Raw genomic sequence first — 19,466 nt, forward strand, 5'->3', positions numbered from 1 at the left:
CTGTTTTACTAGTGCCACAAGAGCCTCATTGCCCCTTAGGTGTATCCCAACCCTCTAATGCGACTTCATGTGCTTTTCAACTGAGAAGCGCTGCTTGTAGCATGACGTGAATGAAACTGGACAATAGCTAAGAATGAGCATTAAGCATTATTATGCCATTACTGGTGTTGTGCAAACACCACCAGTTCATCTTAGGTATAATTTGCTAACAGCTGTGGAGAGTTTGTGGCAAAACAGTCAGGGCTCTGCAGATTAATTACAGTTGCAGACAGTACTTCTTGGGACTATGCCAGTGTATGAAGAGGATATTGCCTCCATTTGTAAGGTCTTCACTGTGATTTGAACCAGTTGCCATTCTAAGTAACTAAACAATTCACACAACTTGCAGCTTTCCTTTAATTATGCCAAAAGGATAATTTATGTCCCTTGCTGATACTTTAACCTCTGTGGAGAACTTAGGTTTTTATATATGTTACTATAAATTTGCAATATTTAATTTCTTTGCGACTCTACATAAAAATATTCAATTTCTTCCTGTACAAATGGTGCATAAAAGAAGAGAGTCTGGGGACAATTGCTTGTAAGTGCTGAAACTGTTTCACAAAGGACAGTCATCTGCCCAGAATAGCGAGAGGGCTCCTTTGCACTGTCAGAGTGATATATGGCTGCACATTCATAGCGCCATCTCTGCCATCCTCGGTCTCAAACAGGAGTCATGTTAAGCAGCCGCTATTAAACCAGGCAGGCTGGCGGATTCCATATGGCTGCAGTCATGGAACCGGGTAAAAAAAAAATCCCCATAAATCCCCCTCTTATTTAATATTACCGTCTGAAATCATCTCAGCTGCGAAGCTGGCATTCTGGGCATTATAATCCCTTAAATCAATACCCCCTCTGTTTTATCCCTCACCCTCCCAACCCCAGACTCCACTGCCACCGGTTTTCCCCTCAGGCTCAAAGCAAATAAATTTAAAACAAGCTCATCCAACTCACCTCACTCGCCAAGCTCACTCACCCGCTTAGACTGCTGGCCTCCCTGAAGGACACTAACTTAATCTTCTCATTTAACATGACAGGAGAAACACCACACTCTTTTAATGTCAGGAGTGTTGGGCTAGCCTCTGAAAATCATTAACCCCACCAGAGAATCAGAATCACTGTCTATTTACAACAGTCACAGTATCACTGTATGGATACCCGAAAATGTTTGACTGACCATCACTGTGTGGTTACACAGCCTGTCTATAACACTGACCAGTAGTCACAGTCCAATTTATGGTGAGTAAATGGCAGAGTGAGGAAAGCTTTTTGCCTTAGAATTCCTGTATTTAAAATGAAAATGACTGACCACAAATTAAATCAGAAAAAAATGATTAAATCAGTTATTGTTATCATTATTTTTTATCTTTAAGTTCCTCATGTCACGTACACATGTAGAAATATCATGTGAACTCACATACAAGCACACATACCACTCATAAACTGTAGAACTGACATGCACTGAAACAAACACATAGCGCATACATACGCACATGCACACACACACACACACAAACATGGTTAATGCACCGTACCCTAATTCTTGACTATCTGCAATACCACCATTACACTTTCCTTATAAGTTATAATCCATAGCCATGAGTAAGCTCTCTCTTCACAAAACAATCCTGCATTTACTGCAGTCATTTGACTGTTAGTCAATAAGCATACAAACTGTGAACTGGGGTCAGTTATTTTGTTGGTGCAGTGCCTTGTGTCCCTTGATGCCCACACAAAGAAATAGCAGAGAGCAAGTGCTGAGCTCAGAAGTGAAGGGTCGAGGCCTGACCGGGTGGATTTACATCACCTTGAATCCCTCCTTGAAACATTTACTGAGTTACCAAATCTGATTTTAAATTGATATATACATGTGAAATGTTCCAATTCACCACTGCTCTGATGCTTTCCCCATAGATTCCATTACTCCTCTTACAGCTATTTATTAGGACAAGTGATACTTGGAACAAATTCATATCTAAATGCTGACTGGTGTGATTGTTGCCACAATACTACATGTGACTTTCATGACTGCTTGCAGATAATGTGGATGTGTGGATGGATGTGTTGTTAAGTGTATCAAACCCCCCCCCCTTCAAAAAAAAAACAAAAAAACAGTACAGACCCTCCCTTTTCAGTTCTAGTTGAGTTATGGGTGTAGACATCCCAATAGTATTCACACAGGACTGATTTACAGGGAAGATAATGGGTTTAATTTAACTTTTCATCCTCTGGCAGAATGACAAAGCTGGACTCACAGCGAAAGCTTGCAGAGAGGAGCCAGAGGTTAGAATATGCTCCTATCCAGGACTGTGGCCCTGAGCCATAAGACATAAACTTAACACAATTAGCCCCTCTACCCCGGAGAGCGCAACAGTGCAGTTCTCTGAACCCTGCCTGCCACAGCCACAGAGACAGACTAAATGAACGCCGAGAATAACAGCCATGACTGTAATACCAACCGCCTGTTCCACTTTAAGCTTAACAAAATGGATTCCCTTCCCAGCAGAGGAAGATGTTCTTTCAGCAAGCAGTGTTCATATGACATAATCACAGTTTACAGACAAAGTGAGAGATTAAGGGATAACACCAGTAATTCTCATGTTTTCAATAACGTCAACATATCTCAGACCTTTCAATGGGCCTCATTCACAAAATGTTTCTTAAATTTTTCTTACTTTTGTTCTTTATAATTTTTTTTTTTTTAAATTACCCTCATCAGATTTTTTGTGGTAAATTGTAAAAATGAACTGCTAGCACAGTGCCTGGCTCGGTTAAACAGGACAAGTACATGGGCAGGTGACGTTTATTAGTTGCAAAATCATTCCTCATTGATGTAATCAGTGTTGAATCATAGAAATAAACCTACAAGAAAAAATTGTTGGTGTAATAAAAAGTGAAATAAAATAAAAGCACATCCGTTATGTCCTTCCCCATACTACAAGATTTTATCCTGTTGGCTAACAGAAATCAGGCTAGTGGCCATGTCCAAAGCTATTTATCCTAATTGATTCACAATAAGTGAGCAACTTTTTCTGTTTAGAATTACTAAAATTATGTATCCATGTAAATAACTGGCTTACAAACACCCAATATGCTGGAATTACTTTTTCAGACAGGTATTATGGAGGGCGCAAATGAGATGCGTGGGCTTTTTGCTGTTGTATCAGAGTTTAAAAATTAAAAAAAAAAAGAAAAGTCACATGTTGTTATTTGTATTTTGAAATAAGACTGGCAAGGCTGTACTGTACTAGTGTCCTTCTATCTGTCATCATACAATTTTCAAAGAACTTTCACTAACTAATAAATTATAAAATGCGGTGGGCTACTATGAATGGGGATGCTTCTAATGCCATTATTGCTGCAAGAACAATATACATGCTGTTTATTTGTAGAGATTCACATCATTCATCACAACATCATTCATTCATCATTATGTTCTAGTTCAGTGTCAGGAATGAGACTGATATTAGTATGGACAGTTTGTCACAAAGTGGTAAGAATTTTAATTTCAAAAGTAGAATATGCTGGGCAAAATTCATAAATAACCGATAAGCCAAACTTTTAACTAATGCTAGAATAATAACCCTGATTCTAGTGTAATGGGTCCTATCCTAATATTGGCGTGAATCGCACTAATTGAAAATAAAATTGTTCCATATGATCAGTTGATTGATTGATACCCTACGCAATTGGCTCAGCATACAGCACATTTTGTTTATCGTACAAACAATGGTGTCTATATTTGGGCTGTCACTTTTTTTAGTTCTATAATTGAACTTGTTCTAATCCCTTGGACATTTTAAAATTCTGAACATTAAGTGTTTTAACTTCTCATCCCGTTGCCTAGGCAGTATAAGGAACACAGTTGCTGCACTCTGTGCTGCACTCATGGTGGCGCTCAACATCAAAGAGACCGATAAACAACAAACCATGTTATTTATTTGACTTGAGAGGGTATACGGTTAGGTAGCCTAAAAATTAAGTTCATGTGTGGGTCGTGCTATTCGCGTAGCCTGTAGGTTATAGCCTACATTCCAAATGGAGGAGCCAAGAATAATTGTAGCTCCACTGTACCACAGGAGTGCCGTTCATACATACTCTAGGTTCAATAAGTGGTCATGTTAGTGCTTTTTATTCAGGAAAAAAGCAAAAATGCAGGAAAAATTCACTGGGAAAAAAATGGGGGAGAGTCACCATAAATGTATCAGTTTTTTGGATTTGTCTCAACTTTGACATGTCAGTAGTCACTATCCGTTTCAATTATATTCATAACTTAATCGACTCAAATACAATTAAACCCAATATCTGAACTGGCATAACACATCCTGTTACATCCCTCCCCTAGTCATTCTGCAAAATTTGTCAGTTCCGAGTAAAATCTAACCTGAGAACAATGCTTCTCAGAACAAATTCCATCACTTTTTATCTCAGTACAGTGCAGGTGCACCAAGCATATCCCCAGAAACCACCCCCCCCCCCCCATGCTCACTGCCCAGCTGACCTACCCTGGCAGCTGGCCTCTCTGTGTCACGGTGCCCACCACCCGTGCTCAATTAATTTACAGCGCGATGGCAGGTTACTGTTTAAAACACTTCTCAGAAAGTGCTCGTGACCCCATCAGTAAACGGTCGCTCCCGATATACGGCCTTGCGGCGTGTCACCACGCTAAAGGCAGGGACAAAAACAGCCCGCACAACAGGGGTCGGTAATTGTGTTAATCTGCTGTTCTGCGTGCCAGACAAGCTGCGGCAACACTGAAAGGTGACAGCCGCTCCCCACCCCCGACCAAAACCGCCACCTCTCTCTCCCTACCTCCCTCCCCATAAGGACAAAAACCAGGGAGCTCCCTCAGGAACAGCTGCAGAGGCTCCCTCTTCAGACAGATTGGTTCCACTGGGCTATTCTGCACTCAAACTGTTTCAGTAGCAGGGACGCACTGTTGGCTGAACCATCAAAAGAGCTGCATTCCCTGTAAGAACCAGAGACTGCAGCACTGCCGCCACTTCCCCATGTGTTAAGCGTGGCATAGAATGATCCTGAGTGTTTTCCAGGATGTAGAATTAAAATGAACACTACAGCAGGATCCCTGTAGTGGGCTCTGACGCTAGCAGGGAGGCTATCTTTGATTCCAGGACAGGTGGAGGGACAGGTGATCACAGAACCGATTAAAAAATTAGTGCATCAACTAATTTAGAAATTCTGAGGGTATATTTGAAAATTCGTTGGTCAGTCCATCTCCCGTTTCAGTGCTTTGTTCCAATTCAAGGGCACACCGACAAAACAAATGAGGAATTCACTGATACAACAGAACATACTGCTGTAAGCCTTTGGTGTATTCTTTCAGTAATAAACTAAAAGCACACACACCAAAAACAAATCTATTCAGAGAGGACATACTCAAATAATTTTTTTAAATCAATGCAATAACATGCACTGATAGGAAATACATGCATTCACAAGCACACAGAAATACACACACATCTTAGCTCTCTAAAACGAGTGCCATTCCCTGGCAGCCAATAAAGGGCTGATAGACCGCACTGACCAGAGCCAGGAACCCGTCATCCCCTCTCCAGCCCTGACACGGCCTTTCTGGGATCACACAGTCTGCTCCATGACGGATCCCATTTCCCAGGGGCAATTAGGCTACAAGGTTGCAGGAAACCTGATTCTCCCATAGGATGGAAAACATTATTGTGCTATATTCAGATTTCACATTTCTTCCGAAACGTCCTGTCATCACTCATTTGTTCTTGAACTTGATGTGTTGGGAGGGGACCTGAAAGGGCATGGTCCCGTCAGGATGAGCAGTATTGAAGTCCCACTGGACCCGTCAGGTTGTTAAGTCACTACTCAGTTTGGCCGAACAGGAACACACACTGTAATGATATCATCCAATGTGTTTAACACCCTGATAAATAACAATGATTGGTGTAGGGATTAGTGTGGCTGAAGAGGAAAGTTTGACTCAAATTCAAAAACAGAAGAAGTGTTACGTAATGAAACAGAATAGTTACATATGTAATAACAATAGAACTGTTGACAAAACAAGCTTGTTATAAGATTAGATGAGAAATAAGATACAGTATTTGTTTTACATTGTGGGCAACCACTGTCACTGTCTGAATCTGAAATTTAATTGGACTGCTGTGATGGCTTCATATGCATTCTTTCCAATGAAGGTGACAAAACCTGTTACCAAAGTTCCAAAGGACAACCTTTTAAGAATGCAACCACAAGTGAATGAAATAATAAGCATTCATTTTCATTGAATGCACCATAAAATATTGTTTATTTCATAATACTATAGGTCTAATCATCACAAAAACATCAATTAGACCAATGTGGAAAAACTGGACTACAGTGAATGTGACTCTGGGAGTTCCCCAAGCGGCAGCTGTCAGCTAAAGCGCCGACTACCAACGTCTGTTTGGCTGGCTAATTCAACTTGATGTAACACTGAGTCATGGGAACTACAGTTAAATTATTTAATCGGTCCAGTAAATCCTATTGGAAAAATAAGGGCCTGTAGCCTTCACTCTGCAACTCAGGCTAAGTAGCCCTTGCCCAGTGATCTCAGCTGTCTCTGTGCTAACCCCTTTCACTGTCTGTGCTTATGCTCATAATGGATCTGATAGAAGGGCTACTTAGCACATTATCACACATATAATGGGCCTCGTCTAGGCAGGTGGTATTGTTGAGGTTGACATCAACCCCAAGGCCGAGCTGCCGAACTGGAGTGGCATTCTCATGAGGGGGAGCAAATACTTTGGTACAAAGAGGCAGTCTTTTGTTCTGCAGTTTTCCTAAAACAACCCAACTTGTCATGTTATCCTCTGGCCTTCCGGGATGTTGCCTTAAAAGGCTTTAATGCAAAAATATGTGCAAAATAATATACAGCTCTACTATGTGGAGAGTTGCACACCTAATATGTTTACTAATTCCCACTGAAGAACCATAACAGTTATAAAACTCTGGATCAAATTTTCGGCTCATCCAACAGCGCATGGAGTTAAAAGACTGTGTAGCCCTTGACCATGAGTAATGTAGCAAAGATATTTGAATGTAGTCCTGTACTGCCCTCTACTGGCTAACTGAAACTATTCATCAAACACAAAATGTTGAAATGTACACAAAGCCTTTACAAATGCATCTCAGGGGCATGGCTTCCATTCACATCTTCTTACCTCATCAATCTGAGAGGTACATTTTGCATGTGTGTGTGTGTGCTTTCCGTGTGTGTGCATGTGTGTGCGTGCGTGCATGTGTGTGTGTAGCTTTGGAGAAGGGCCATTATTTAATGTAACAGACCATCCATAATTTTTTTGTAGCAGAACTATCTCTTGATACTTTACATTTTATCTGTTTACATTAATTAAATTTTTATATATAAGTAAATAAACCGAGCATCAACATTAGATCACTGTTCAGTGAGAAGAATATAACGAAGGATAGGGTCTCCAAAAATATTGCTCTTCTGGGAGGGTCAGAGTGGTGGGAGATGCATTTTTGGTAACACTGGAAGTGAATGTATTGCTCATTTATTTAAAAAAAAAAAATCTATACTGATTTTGCAAGATTTTTAAAAACGGACCACTGATGTAGACATTTGAGCTAGTATTTAAAAAACACAATTGGAATATACCTCATGTACATAGTCCCTTTCTTGAATTAAATATTAAATGTAACAATTTAAAGAAAATTTGTTTTTAAAAAATATGTCTGCAATTAATAAATAAATCCTGCATAGTTGGCCTAATGTCTTTAAGCAACCCGCTGCACATTGGAAGAGCCAATTACAATTCACTATTTGCCAATACAGCATGAACTTTACACACTCCCCTCTCTCGTCACCGAGGTCAGTGGACTACATAGTGTGCACGCTGCACTGCTGTAGGCACTGTGGTGGCAGAACGGAGAACAGAGCTACATTATCAGACATGGTGGGCCGGAGACGCAACGGGGGTCGCGGGAATAGCGGTGGACGGGCGCAGTCCCGGAGAATTGCGCCGCGGAAGGTAAATCACTCCACTTTGAACGCGTCATTCAGAGGAAACCGTCATGACCTAATAAAGTGCATTTACTTTTCCATAGTGTTCAACATTTTTCATATATTAGGGTTAGTTGCAATAAGTGCAGCTGAATACTGAATGGAATGTGCAGAACAGATAACAATTTGAACTTAAAGGATTGCATTGTGTTGTGGGGGCTCAGGGAAGTATGTGCGAGTTCACCTTTCTGTTTCCTTTTTATCATAAAAAACATCCATTCAGTATTATTTAAGATTATTTTGTGGCTGCAGACAGATGAATATATTTTATATAAATGCTCAGATAGGCCAGAAATCACATTTCTGTATGGAGTCTGCTTGAAGGAAATGTGTCTGAGCAAAAGTTTATTCAAGTTATACAGACAATAGGTTAAACTCATTATTACAAAACCTAGGTGATTGTCATATTTTATGTAAATAATCTGAGCATTCCAAATTCAGATTACTATATCAATGAAATCGTTTGGGGATAATTCAAGGTCTGAACCCCTGAACATGTTGTCACAATTTGTAAAAAATGTAGTATTCTATTTGGAATGTTGATAACATATTAACACTATCAACTCCTATTAGTACAATGAGTGAGTACTCTGTACATTAGCAGTGCTATTATGTAACCCAACCTCCATCCATCATCTGATAAAGATGTGATACCAGGCACTCACAGCTGATTCCTGCTGTGTTCAGGGTTCATGCACCTGTCAGTGCTGTAATGCTTACATGTACAGTAAGTGATAATTTTATGTAATCCAGGTAATAAATGGCAACAGATGTGTGAGAACAAATACACACAGTTAGATTAATTGGAATATGGATTTGTATTCTGTTGGGATACCATGCTATCACAAGCAGGATTTGCTATCCTTCTGGCAGAAGCACTGTACCCACAGTTGACTCACAGTTGACAAGGTTATATGTAGATAAAATGCCATAAGCTGAGGTGTGGAATCAGGCATGGTTTGTATTTAGTTCTACAACTTGTATTTCAGTGTCAACTTTTCTAATTCTATTTTCCTGTGGAAGTTATATATTCACATGGCTTAATGTACTGGTATTGCAAAGAACTGGTATTGCAAAGAAAACTTAGCCAGTGACCCCATTCAAGACAGTGCAGTTTGGAATCAAAGTTATTATCTTGCTCTTCAAGTGGGAAAAAAGGAAGGCTGGAGCTGTTGCCTCATGCTCCTTGAGTCTATGAAACTGACAAGGGCACTCCTACACCCTGACAGTTGCTTAATTTTCCTCAGAAGCCAGTTTATAGTCCTCCAATCATGGACCAGATTTCAAACAGCCAAGGGTTCAAAGGATACTGACAACATCACTGAGTGACTCCTGATCCCCTGCTAGACACATAGATAAGATAGTGTACACTCTGCCCCCCGTATGCAGTCTGGACAGAACACCAATCTTATCACACACCATTTTCTGGTCAAGACAGCTGTGTATGCTAAAATCATACCCTTTCACTAATCTGTGTTTACCTTTGTCCTTTTGACTTTGTGGAGAATTTTTCTATTTTCATAAAAACAAGTTTTTATGACCATTCCAGGTAGACAATCTACTTAATTCATAAGACTCATGTCTGTGATATTTAACCCTCCTGTTATGTTGCGGGTCAAATTGACCCTTTTTAAAGTTTGAAAATCTAGGAAAAATACTTAAAATTATTTTTTCAGTATGAAACTTCTTCTACTGGCCTTAATTAGTGTAATCAACATTCTAAATGAAAATGGTTCATTTCATGTATTTGCAAACCCCCCCTGTATGTTTATATCACCCGGGAACATTTTGCTGTACCTAAAAAATGAACAGAACAGGAGGGTTAAAAGTAACAGGCTCTCACACACATAAAGGATTTCATTTTGCAGGCATCTTTACTGAAGTTTTAGTGAGACTGTTGGTCACAGTCATTTGCTTGTTTGTTTTGTTCTACTGTGGTTACCCTTAGATTTTTTACTTCCTCTCAGCCAGCTAGTAAGTGATGTTGAACTGAAAAGCACAACACATGCTTTTGAAGCAAGGTATTCAGTTTTCACAGATACTTAAGATAGACTTCTCCCCCTCTTCAACATAACTGGAGGCTGTCTAATATTGCAAAATGTATGTAAGGTTATTATTGAGTGATATGAAAGAACAAGTAAAAAAGCCATTCCTTATCTGAGTACAGTGATACTCAAACAGCCTCAGACATCCCCAAGCTTGGTGGTGCTATGCAGGTCTCAGCCAATCAGCACGTCTTATGCAAAGCACATTTAGAGCTCCCTAGCTGATTGGATATCAACTTGCCAGCATTTTTTTCCCTTTTGTTTCATAGTTGTTATGGTGACTGTTTTTCATTGGTGTCAGTAGATTTTTGCTCATGTTGTGAGTTTACTCTGCTCTCATTCTCAAGGGGAGAGAGAGTGTGTGTGTCTGTGCGTGCGTGTGTTGGCTGAGGGGGGGGGGGGAGGGGGTCTTGTGAAGAGAGGCGAGAAGAGCTGAAGGGAGAAGGGGGGCAAGATGAGAAGAGGAGGGTGGGGGCACGGCCGGGCTGTCTGCAGAAACTCTTGGTCCAGATGAGGAAAGCAGGTCCATGCTGATGCTGAGTCACAGACAGGTGAACAATGAGTGCCCTGCGGGAACCATGGAGGAATTAGAGCACACCTGCCCCCAGCTCCGGACGGTGAGGGGCTATTTCCTGTGCTTTTCCAGAGGAAAGAGAGAGAGAGATAGCGGAAATGAAAAGCAAGCTGGACGTTATTACACAGCAGTTTTATGAGTGATGCTGGTGCCTGCCTAAGCATTTATTTCCCTTCTTCTATATACTGTACGAAGGGGGAAAACAGAGAGAGGGAGAGAAAAGGAAGACTGTTTGTTGTAACACGATTGTGCTCTTGTGTCTGCTCTCGCTGTTTGTCTCTGTGGGTGATGCTAATTCCTGCATTAAAAGGATTGAGGCAGGCAGCTGACAAGAGTACTAAGAGAGAGAGAGAGAGAGAGAGAGAGAGAGGGAGTGTGTGTGTATGTGTATGTGTGTGAGAGACAGAGAGAGAGATTATTAGTTCATTTAACTTTGTCTCCCTTGCTACAGAGTCACACAAAACAACCGAGCAAACACACATATTGTGGTTCTTTGTGTGACTCCTACAGTAATACTTCTGCAGCATATGTGATGTCAATGCATGTGATATCTCAAGTGAACTCCAAACAGGGCGCGCTTGTTTTGACTAGGCAGCTGACCCCACCCTGCCCCGCCCAAATCCGATGGTGCAGACGTTTGTAATCTCCACTGCCCTTCACATGCTACTGCTCCTCTGCGCTCTCCTGTTTTATCCTGGTGAAGGTCTTCACTGCATCATATAGCTACTGTAGTTATCCTGGCAGCTTCCTAAAGTTCTTTCAGAGGGAAGTGCTCAGTTATATGTGGGAAAGGACATCAGGATCCTAAATATGCCGTTTTGTGGGAATTACCAGTGATGGGAGAGTGAGGCTTTGTGAACCCTGGAATGAGCAGAGCCACCATGTGCTGTCATTCTCTGACTCATTTATACGAATCAGTATACCATACCAAGAAAAATACTATGATTGTTTGAAATCAGAGAGCCAATGACAGAATATGATAACTCCATCTACTTTGGACTTCAGGAAGCCAAATTTTTCTATCCCTAGTGATGGGCATACAAAAAAACCAACTGCTGCCTCCACCCTCTCATGTTTTGAATCTGAGATCTGCACATTTGAACAGCAAATCAATACTTTCTCAAGGAAAGTCAGCCAGACTTGCTCTTCTGCAATCAATACTTCTGATAGGTAATAGATATGAGGTTATAAGGAAGTGTAAGGAACAATAATTAGGTTGTAGGCTACAGTGACACCTAATGTCTGACCCACAGAAGAGAAAGCCAAAAAAAAAAACAAATTCAGTTTAGATTTGAACAGAAATCCAAGAAAGTGAATTACATAGAAGAGCTGCACAATCCTGTCTTTCATCCTAATCCCAGCTATTATTTTTACAGTTTTATACATATTTGTATTTTATCTCACATAGGTACTGAGGAACTGAGGAGCACACTCGTGGAGTACAAACCAGCTCGTAATCGAACGTGTTTCTTATACTCTGACCGTGTGTACTGTTCCCAGACTCTGAACGAGCCGGCCATCTTTGCAGATGAGACGAGCTGTGAATGTCGTGCCCCCCATGAGAAACTGACCATAGCGCAGGCCCGCCGTGGCACACCCGGTGAGCCTCTCATCTCGCTCCTCCTCCCTGAAGATATTGCAGTGAGCTGCTTAGGTTCACAGATAAAGAAATCCTGTTTGACTTTGAGTGTTTTTTTTTTCTTTCAGTGGACCGGCCGGTCCGAGTCTATGCTGATGGGATCTTTGACCTCTTCCACTCGGGTCATGCTCGTGCACTAATGCAGGCCAAGAATCTGTTCCCAAATTCGTACCTCATTGTGGGAGGTAGGGTCACAACAGACCAAAAAACACCCACCTGCAAACTCGCACGCACTGCCTTAATCCTTCACCCATGCTCTCACACACCTCCATTATACTCCCATGCACATAGTTAGTGATTATCCTTCAGACTTTCCCAGTGTGGCCAGTGTCAATTTCAGTTGGACTGAGGGAAGTCAGACCCTGTGATTCACAACTCATTGCGCCTCATTCACGTGTACGATAACATTTGATTGTAAACTGATCCAAGAACATTTCGGTATTCATCATTTTTTTCTGATCTGTGTTTGTTCATGGCTGTTTCCTTATGTTAATCACGTGAACAGGACTGCGCATAAAATTTACAGTCAGCATTCATCATCTCATACACATGAGATATGGACAAAAACAAAGGGATGTGGCATGAATCCCATATTGGTTTTTTGTAAGAACATTTTAAAGAACAAAAGTAAGAACAATTTAAGAAAAGTTTTGTGAATTAGGCCAATTGTGTTCTTTAGGAACTCATATTGGAGGACCGGAGGACTAACTCTAAAACTCTGTGTGATTGTGTGTCTGTGTGTATTTGTTTGTCAGTCTGCAGTGATGAGCTCACTCACAGGTACAAGGGCTTCACTGTAATGACAGAGGATGAGCGCTATGAGGCGCTACTGCACTGTCGCTATGTGGATGAGGTGGTGAAAGATGCGCCCTGGAGACTCAGCCCAGAATTTCTGAAGAAACACAAGGTTAGCACTGATCAAGATCAAGATGTAAAGGAACTGGGTCATATTGGGGTCACTGAGAGAGGCAACATATATTACATTATTCTAAATAGTGTGACTGTAGGTCCAGGGTTGTGGTTTCAAAAATGTTGTATAAGACAGGGAGCTTTATTACTGGATGTTAGATTAATGGAAAGCGCAGCTTAGTCATTTAATGTGAAATGAAAATTCATATGCTGCTCAGGTCCCGCTCAAACACCGGCTACTCAGCGTTTCTGCCAATCGATTCATTTAAGTGGATGAGACATAAAAACTGGGACTAAAGCCCCACTCTCCAGTTCTCCACTGAAAAACTCCACTCTGTAAATAAGATTAATTAGCTCATCAATAAAGGAGATGAGCCTCAGTGCCCTGCCAAGCTTAGCCCAAGCATCCAAACAGCCCTTTTACTGTACGCTGAGGCACATCACCTCGTCACAGCCACCTAATCACCACCACCAATGATTTCAATCCAGAATCATTAGTAATACTCTGTTATTCACAAACTTGTGTTCAACCCTCAGATCGACTTTGTTGCACATGACGACATCCCATATTCTTCTGCTGGCTCAGAGGATATTTATAAACACATCAAGGAAGCAGGTGAGAAGACTAACTGTGTGTTTCTCCAAAAATTCTAATCCATCAGGTCATTATGATGGTTTGTATGCTGAGAGACCTGAAATGCATTTACTACAAGTAGTTATTACAAGCTTATCACACACAAATGTGTTTTTCTTTTGTCCAATATGTGCTCTTAGATTTGTGTGTGGTGCATTCCAGGAATGTTTGTTCCCACTCAGCGGACAGAGGGAATCTCCACTTCTGACATCATCACCCGAATCGTGCGGGACTATGACGTCTATGCCCGACGGAACCTGCAGAGGGGCTACACTGCCAGGGAGCTCAATGTCAGCTTCATCAATGTAGGGAAAAGTAATCAGCATCAAGAACAGATCATATTACATTGACTCATACTGTATGGCACTCAGCTAGGACGAAGGTTAAAACATCAAGTGTGGAGATGTATGTGGATCTATATACACATTTCAATGAAGACCTGAGAAACGGAGAAAGAGTGTGGGGAAAGATGGATGTGACCTACACACCTTTTATGCACTGAGATATTTCTGACAGAATATAGGTCATATATTCTAGGTCATATATATTCCCATATATAAAAACGTAGCTTATCTATAATGTAAAAGCCCTACATATTCTATTCTCAGTGGATAGCAAAGAGACAATGTGTCTGTGCCAAAAATGTCTAACCGAAAGGCTTATGATTGATCAAAGAGAATGTGATAATGCCGGTTTTTCTCTGTCACATTTTATCTTCATCTGAAAATTGTCACTTATTAAGTAACCTATCAGCAGACATATTTTCCTTGTTGGTAATCAGTGTCCTGAAGTGTTCAAAGTCCAGTGTGCTCTGCCAGTTCGGTGTTCTCTTAGAAACCAAATCTGGAATTCCAATACTTTATGTTGTTGCTTTTGCTGAATGACTATCCCTTTTAAAATATCAATTGAATTGAATCAGTTGAAACAAGAACAAAGCTAAACAAAAACAACTTTTATAACAAGGACTGATTCCTTATGAATTAACTCCCATTTACCATAAACTTATTTTAAAAACATGTTCAGTCGAAGTTGTTGTTGACACTGTTGTCGAAGTTAGAATCTTTATTATTAATCTTCAAGGGCAATACAGTTATTTTTGGCAGTTTGGCTCTGTTCCAAAAGCCCTCCCACCCATCCGTACAAGCATGCATGGATAAGGCAGGAAGGGCAGCAGTGAAATCCCTGAACCTGTCCTGCGTGTGGAGGGGGAACACGCAGAACTGATTCAGCACAAAACGAGGATAGACTTATGAACACATGAGGGATGGAGCTGGGGTGGAGGAGGGGATTTTAAACATGCAGCAAGCATGCAGGAGGAATCAACCTTCCTTCAAATGAGTAGGGAGGGGCCGTTTAAATAGATTACACTGGTATGTGAATGGACTGTGACAGGTGAGCCATCAACTTATTCGGTTCAAAGTCCTGACCCTTGCCTACACTGCAGCCAACAGGACAGTCCCCATCTACTTGCAGGACATGATTCGATCCTATGTGCCTGCTCGACCACTCCGCTCTGCGGCAGCAGGGCGCCTTGTAACCCCTCCCACCCGACCAAAGGGATCACAGAGCTTCTCCACCCTAGCTCCCCAGTGGTGGAACGAACTCCACGTCCCTCTCCGAACCTCCCCCTCACTACCCATCTTCCGCCGTGGCCTGAAGACTCATCTCTTCAGACTATACCTAGACTAACCACCACCACGCTGTATATTTCACTCTAAATCCCCCCCCTCCTTTTGTCATGACACTTGTTACATGCTGCCCCATCCCAGCACTTCTTGGTAATTTGTATTTGTCCTAATACTGTAGCTTATTCTTCTGCCTAGTTGGCTTTGCAGAGGTTAGGTCTGAATAGTGTTCACTGTGTGAACTAAACAGTGTTCTTGGCTAGAAATAGCTGTACAAAATAAGTATTGTATCTTACTGAACCTGTGTTTAGTAGTTGTCTATGACCATGAAATGCACTTTTTGTACGTCACTTTGGATAAAAGTGTCTGCCAAATAAATGTAATGTAATGTAATGATTCAGTCGAAGCTGGGCTTGACTCTCAGGGCCTGCCTGAACTAATGCAATGCTCGATTTATATTAAATTTATATTTATTCCTTCACTCCTGATAAAAATGGGATTTTAAAAACTTACATATTTTTAAAATTTTACGTATTGAAAGAAATGCTGTATTGTACCCATTAAATAATACAATAGTACAAATTGTACAATATGAAGATAATGAAAAGTTTGCTAAATCTCATCTGAAAATGTGCAATCTACAGTTATTATAAATATTATCTTTCAGCAGGATTTTCACGTGAACAGCAACATTTAATTTCAATATCTTATCTACATATCTGTGTGGGGTACCGAGAGAGTGGGCAAATGACTAGTGTATCACACCTTTCATCATTTATTTGAAACTAATCACAGGTTTTAATGTCTCCAGCCAATGTCTGACCTCTGTTTGGTTTCCCTCAGGCTGTAATGACTCTTGCTAAATGCCTCTCTTTTTTTTGGTGGGGTAGGAGAAGAAGTACAGGCTGCAGAATCAGGTTGACCGGATGAAGGAGAAGGTGAAGACAGTGGAGGAAAAATCCAAGCACTTTGTCTACAAAGTAGAGGAGAAAAGCCATGATCTCATTGTGAAGTGGGAGGAGAAATCACGCGAGTTCATTGGAAACTTCCTGGAGTTATTTGGACCGGACGGGGCCTGGGTATGTGTTTCTCAAGGAGGGAGGCAGGGAGGGAGGGAGGGAGAAAGAGAGAGTGTGTGAGAGAGAAAAATACTTCAGCTTCAGTCTGCAATGCATCAAGAAATATTTACATACAATGGCCTGTCCTCCAATTAGATAAATTACATTAAGTTCCTTTTGGAGTTTTAGGGGGATCTTCAATCTTTCTGATATGCCACTTTATTGTTAATGGATAATTTTTTTTCGGTATTCAAATACATGTTGAAGTCATCTTTGACCATGAAGTAAATAAATAAGAGTAAGGATATAAATAATGAAATTCTTGCTTTAATTTGTTACTTAGAAGGAAAAAAATAGTATAATTAAGTTGAAAAACTTTTGTAAGCTGATAATAACAAAATCTATAAACAGTCAAACTGTTTAAGTCCTGTTCGATCAGCAGTAGTGTTGGTGTACTCAATTGTTCTACAATTTACATCTACAATGTTATTAGAAGGTCCATGTGAAGGTCAGACCATGCTCTAGCAGGAATTTTAGATTTGGAAATAACTCCTTTTTAGAATAGCTGCCATGGAACCAGTACCAATGACAGAAAGCTAGCTCAGCATGAGAAACAAAATAGTGTTGACTGTCATCCCATAAAGAGGAAGCTCAGATGTGGATTATCCTATATGGCACCCTAATTTTGCCTTTTCATGTGAAAGTTGTTTCTCTTGATTTCACACATCATAACCTTTCCCTCTCTGCTTTTCTCCCGGACTTTCTCCCAGAAGCAGATGTTTCAGGAGCGGAGCGGGCGGATGCTCCAGGCCCTCTCGCCCTATCAGTCACCGCAGCAGTCACCCCGCGGGTCTCCGAGCAGCAGCCCCACGCGGGAGCGCTCCCCATCCCTGTCCCCCTCATCCACCCGCCGCTGGCCCTTCAGCAAGCCCTCACCTCCCCCCTCCCCCAAGGGCGCCTCGGCCTCCATAAGCAGTATGAGCGAGTGTGATGAGGACGAGAAGTAGAGATACAGCACACACATGCATTATATGAACAGACACACAAACACACACACACACACACACCTGCCTGGTCTCTCTCCTCCTCCACTTGTACTTGTATACAATCTCACATATTTCATAATGGCAGAAATACACACAAACACACACAAAGATGTACAAACAGCGACACACTCCCTCTCAAACTGGCTGACTCTTAAAACACATAGGAAGCAGATTGGCAAACATACATAATCATGCCCCATACTGACACCAACACTTTGACTATGCCTACTTTGATCACTTACTTTGATCTAGGTGCCCTTCAGAAATCCAGTGTCCCACAGGGAATTATGGGTAGAAGGGAACGTAGAGGATTCATGGGAACTGCTGCAGGATGTTGGAGTGCCTCTCCGCACAACTTGCTAGAGTAGTGATTAGTAAGAAGAAAACTAGAAAGCAATAACATGTATTTTAATGGTTAATGGTGTTATGTGATAACATAAGGACACCTTTCAAGTTTGGGCTATAAATGTTGGCTACATAGTATACAATCCAATCCAATGTTAAATTCCTTGTTATTACCAAAAAAGTTTGTAAAGTATTTTTAATTTTATTTTCACTATTTACACCACGTAGCATCAGCTGTGAATAAGGTTATTAGGTAGCAGTAATAAGATAATGCATACATTAGATTATGCAGCAGAGGTTTGTCCAACTAAAGTTGGATATGACCCGACTTCACCTTTAATGGCTGTGATTAGCTGAATGACAACCTACTGTAAGCTTAAAGACTCTTCCTTTAGTTGGGGCCATAAGGCTATGATTCTAGCCCTCAAAATGAGGGCTGGCAAAAAACATCCCTAGGGCTAGTGGGACTGTGATGTCATTCTCTCAATTGTTCAGGATTGATATATTTAATCACTAAAAAGACTGTTCCTGCAATGAATGTTTCCATACTTTTATTTGTAGTCATTCATGTTTAACTAAATCCCAGTTATAAATATAATATACATGGAAGAGCAGTTTAATTTTACAACAAATGCTAATTCGGTACTTTGTGTTTCTGTAAAAACGTAAACTGAATGTAATTGTACTGTACAGCCAAGCTTGTGGAGGGACCTTTGAGGACAGTCACTCAGAGGAGGGAATACAGGCCCTGATAGGCCACTTGAACTCAATGATTTTATATGTGTGCGTATCTGAGTGTGACCAAGTGAATGAAAACAAACCTAACTTCAATACACATGCTATTGATCCGTCTGCTTTCCACTCAGGAGGAATGAAAGCTCATTCACTGGCGAAGGGCCACAGTACACACCCGGGAACAGAGCCATGCTATGCCTATGCTCTGTTCAACGGTATTGGTTTACTTTTTCCTATGCGACTGAATGAGGGTACTTTGTTTACATGTCCATTCCCACTGTATTCCAGAACAAACCCTGTACTCAGCACTTCCAAAAGTCATGTTCTTATTGAAAGAAACTCTTTTGATCGGTTTTATTTAATTACAATAGACAGTGAAAATAAATGACTGGATATGTAAATAAAAGATACAAAATACTCACTGCAGTGATATTTTTATTGTATTTTACAAGCTCCAGCAGTATATGTTGGACTTTGAGTAAGGGACATAACCTCACCAGACTGCAAAGGAAACAAATATCACCAGGATCTTTTTTGTTTTAATTCCCGTTTTTTCTTATCCTCAATTTGGAACGGCCAATTGCGCCATACAAGATATTGCTGTGAAAAGCACTAGCACTGTATTAATTCTCTTACAACAGACCACACAGTACTATAGTTTGTGCTGTTTGGAAAAGAGTTGTATATCTCATAGCTGACAACAAGCAACACAAAGGTAGCTAGGGCATCACTTTGGGGAACCTACACCACAGTAACCGGAGAAACAC

The 19,466-nt window shown here is 40.9% G+C and overlaps 1 protein-coding gene across 3 annotated transcripts; it reads left to right on the plus strand.

Annotated features, from left to right (window-relative positions):
* The first annotated feature begins 7,927 nt into the window (after nt 1-7,927).
* LOC118235251 (choline-phosphate cytidylyltransferase B-like) lies at nt 7,928-19,120 on the plus strand. 3 transcript variants are annotated; one of them, XM_035432404.1, is made up of 8 exons: nt 7,928-8,057; nt 12,209-12,308; nt 12,416-12,532; nt 13,103-13,254; nt 13,794-13,872; nt 14,053-14,195; nt 16,406-16,594; nt 17,344-19,120. In XM_035432404.1, the coding sequence occupies exons 1-8, from the start codon at nt 7,980-7,982 to the stop codon at nt 17,578-17,580; spliced, it is 1,095 nt and encodes a 364-aa protein (XP_035288295.1). In that variant the 5' UTR covers nt 7,928-7,979; the 3' UTR covers nt 17,581-19,120. The 3 variants fall into 3 exon arrangements, with proteins under 3 accessions (XP_035288295.1, XP_035288293.1, XP_035288294.1); XM_035432402.1 differs by lacking the exon at nt 7,928-8,057 and adding an exon at nt 10,519-10,751; XM_035432403.1 differs by lacking the exon at nt 7,928-8,057 and adding an exon at nt 10,521-10,751 and having other exon boundaries at nt 17,347-19,120.
* Nucleotides 19,121-19,466: the final 346 nt, after the last annotated feature.

Source organism: Anguilla anguilla, chromosome 9 (genome assembly GCF_013347855.1).
Source record: "Anguilla anguilla isolate fAngAng1 chromosome 9, fAngAng1.pri, whole genome shotgun sequence".
Lineage (NCBI taxonomy): Eukaryota > Metazoa > Chordata > Actinopteri > Anguilliformes > Anguillidae > Anguilla > Anguilla anguilla.

Excerpts from the sequence above, each read along its gene's own strand:
- LOC118235251 (XM_035432402.1), top strand. The coding sequence starts at position 10,662 with ATGCTGATGCTGAGTCACAGACAGGTGAACAATGAGTGCCCTGCGGGA. Across the intron at positions 12,533-13,102 it reads TTCGTACCTCATTGTGGGAG|TCTGCAGTGATGAGCTCACT; the intron begins GTAGGGTCACAA and ends TTTGTTTGTCAG. Across the intron at positions 13,255-13,793 it reads AATTTCTGAAGAAACACAAG|ATCGACTTTGTTGCACATGA; the intron begins GTTAGCACTGAT and ends TTCAACCCTCAG.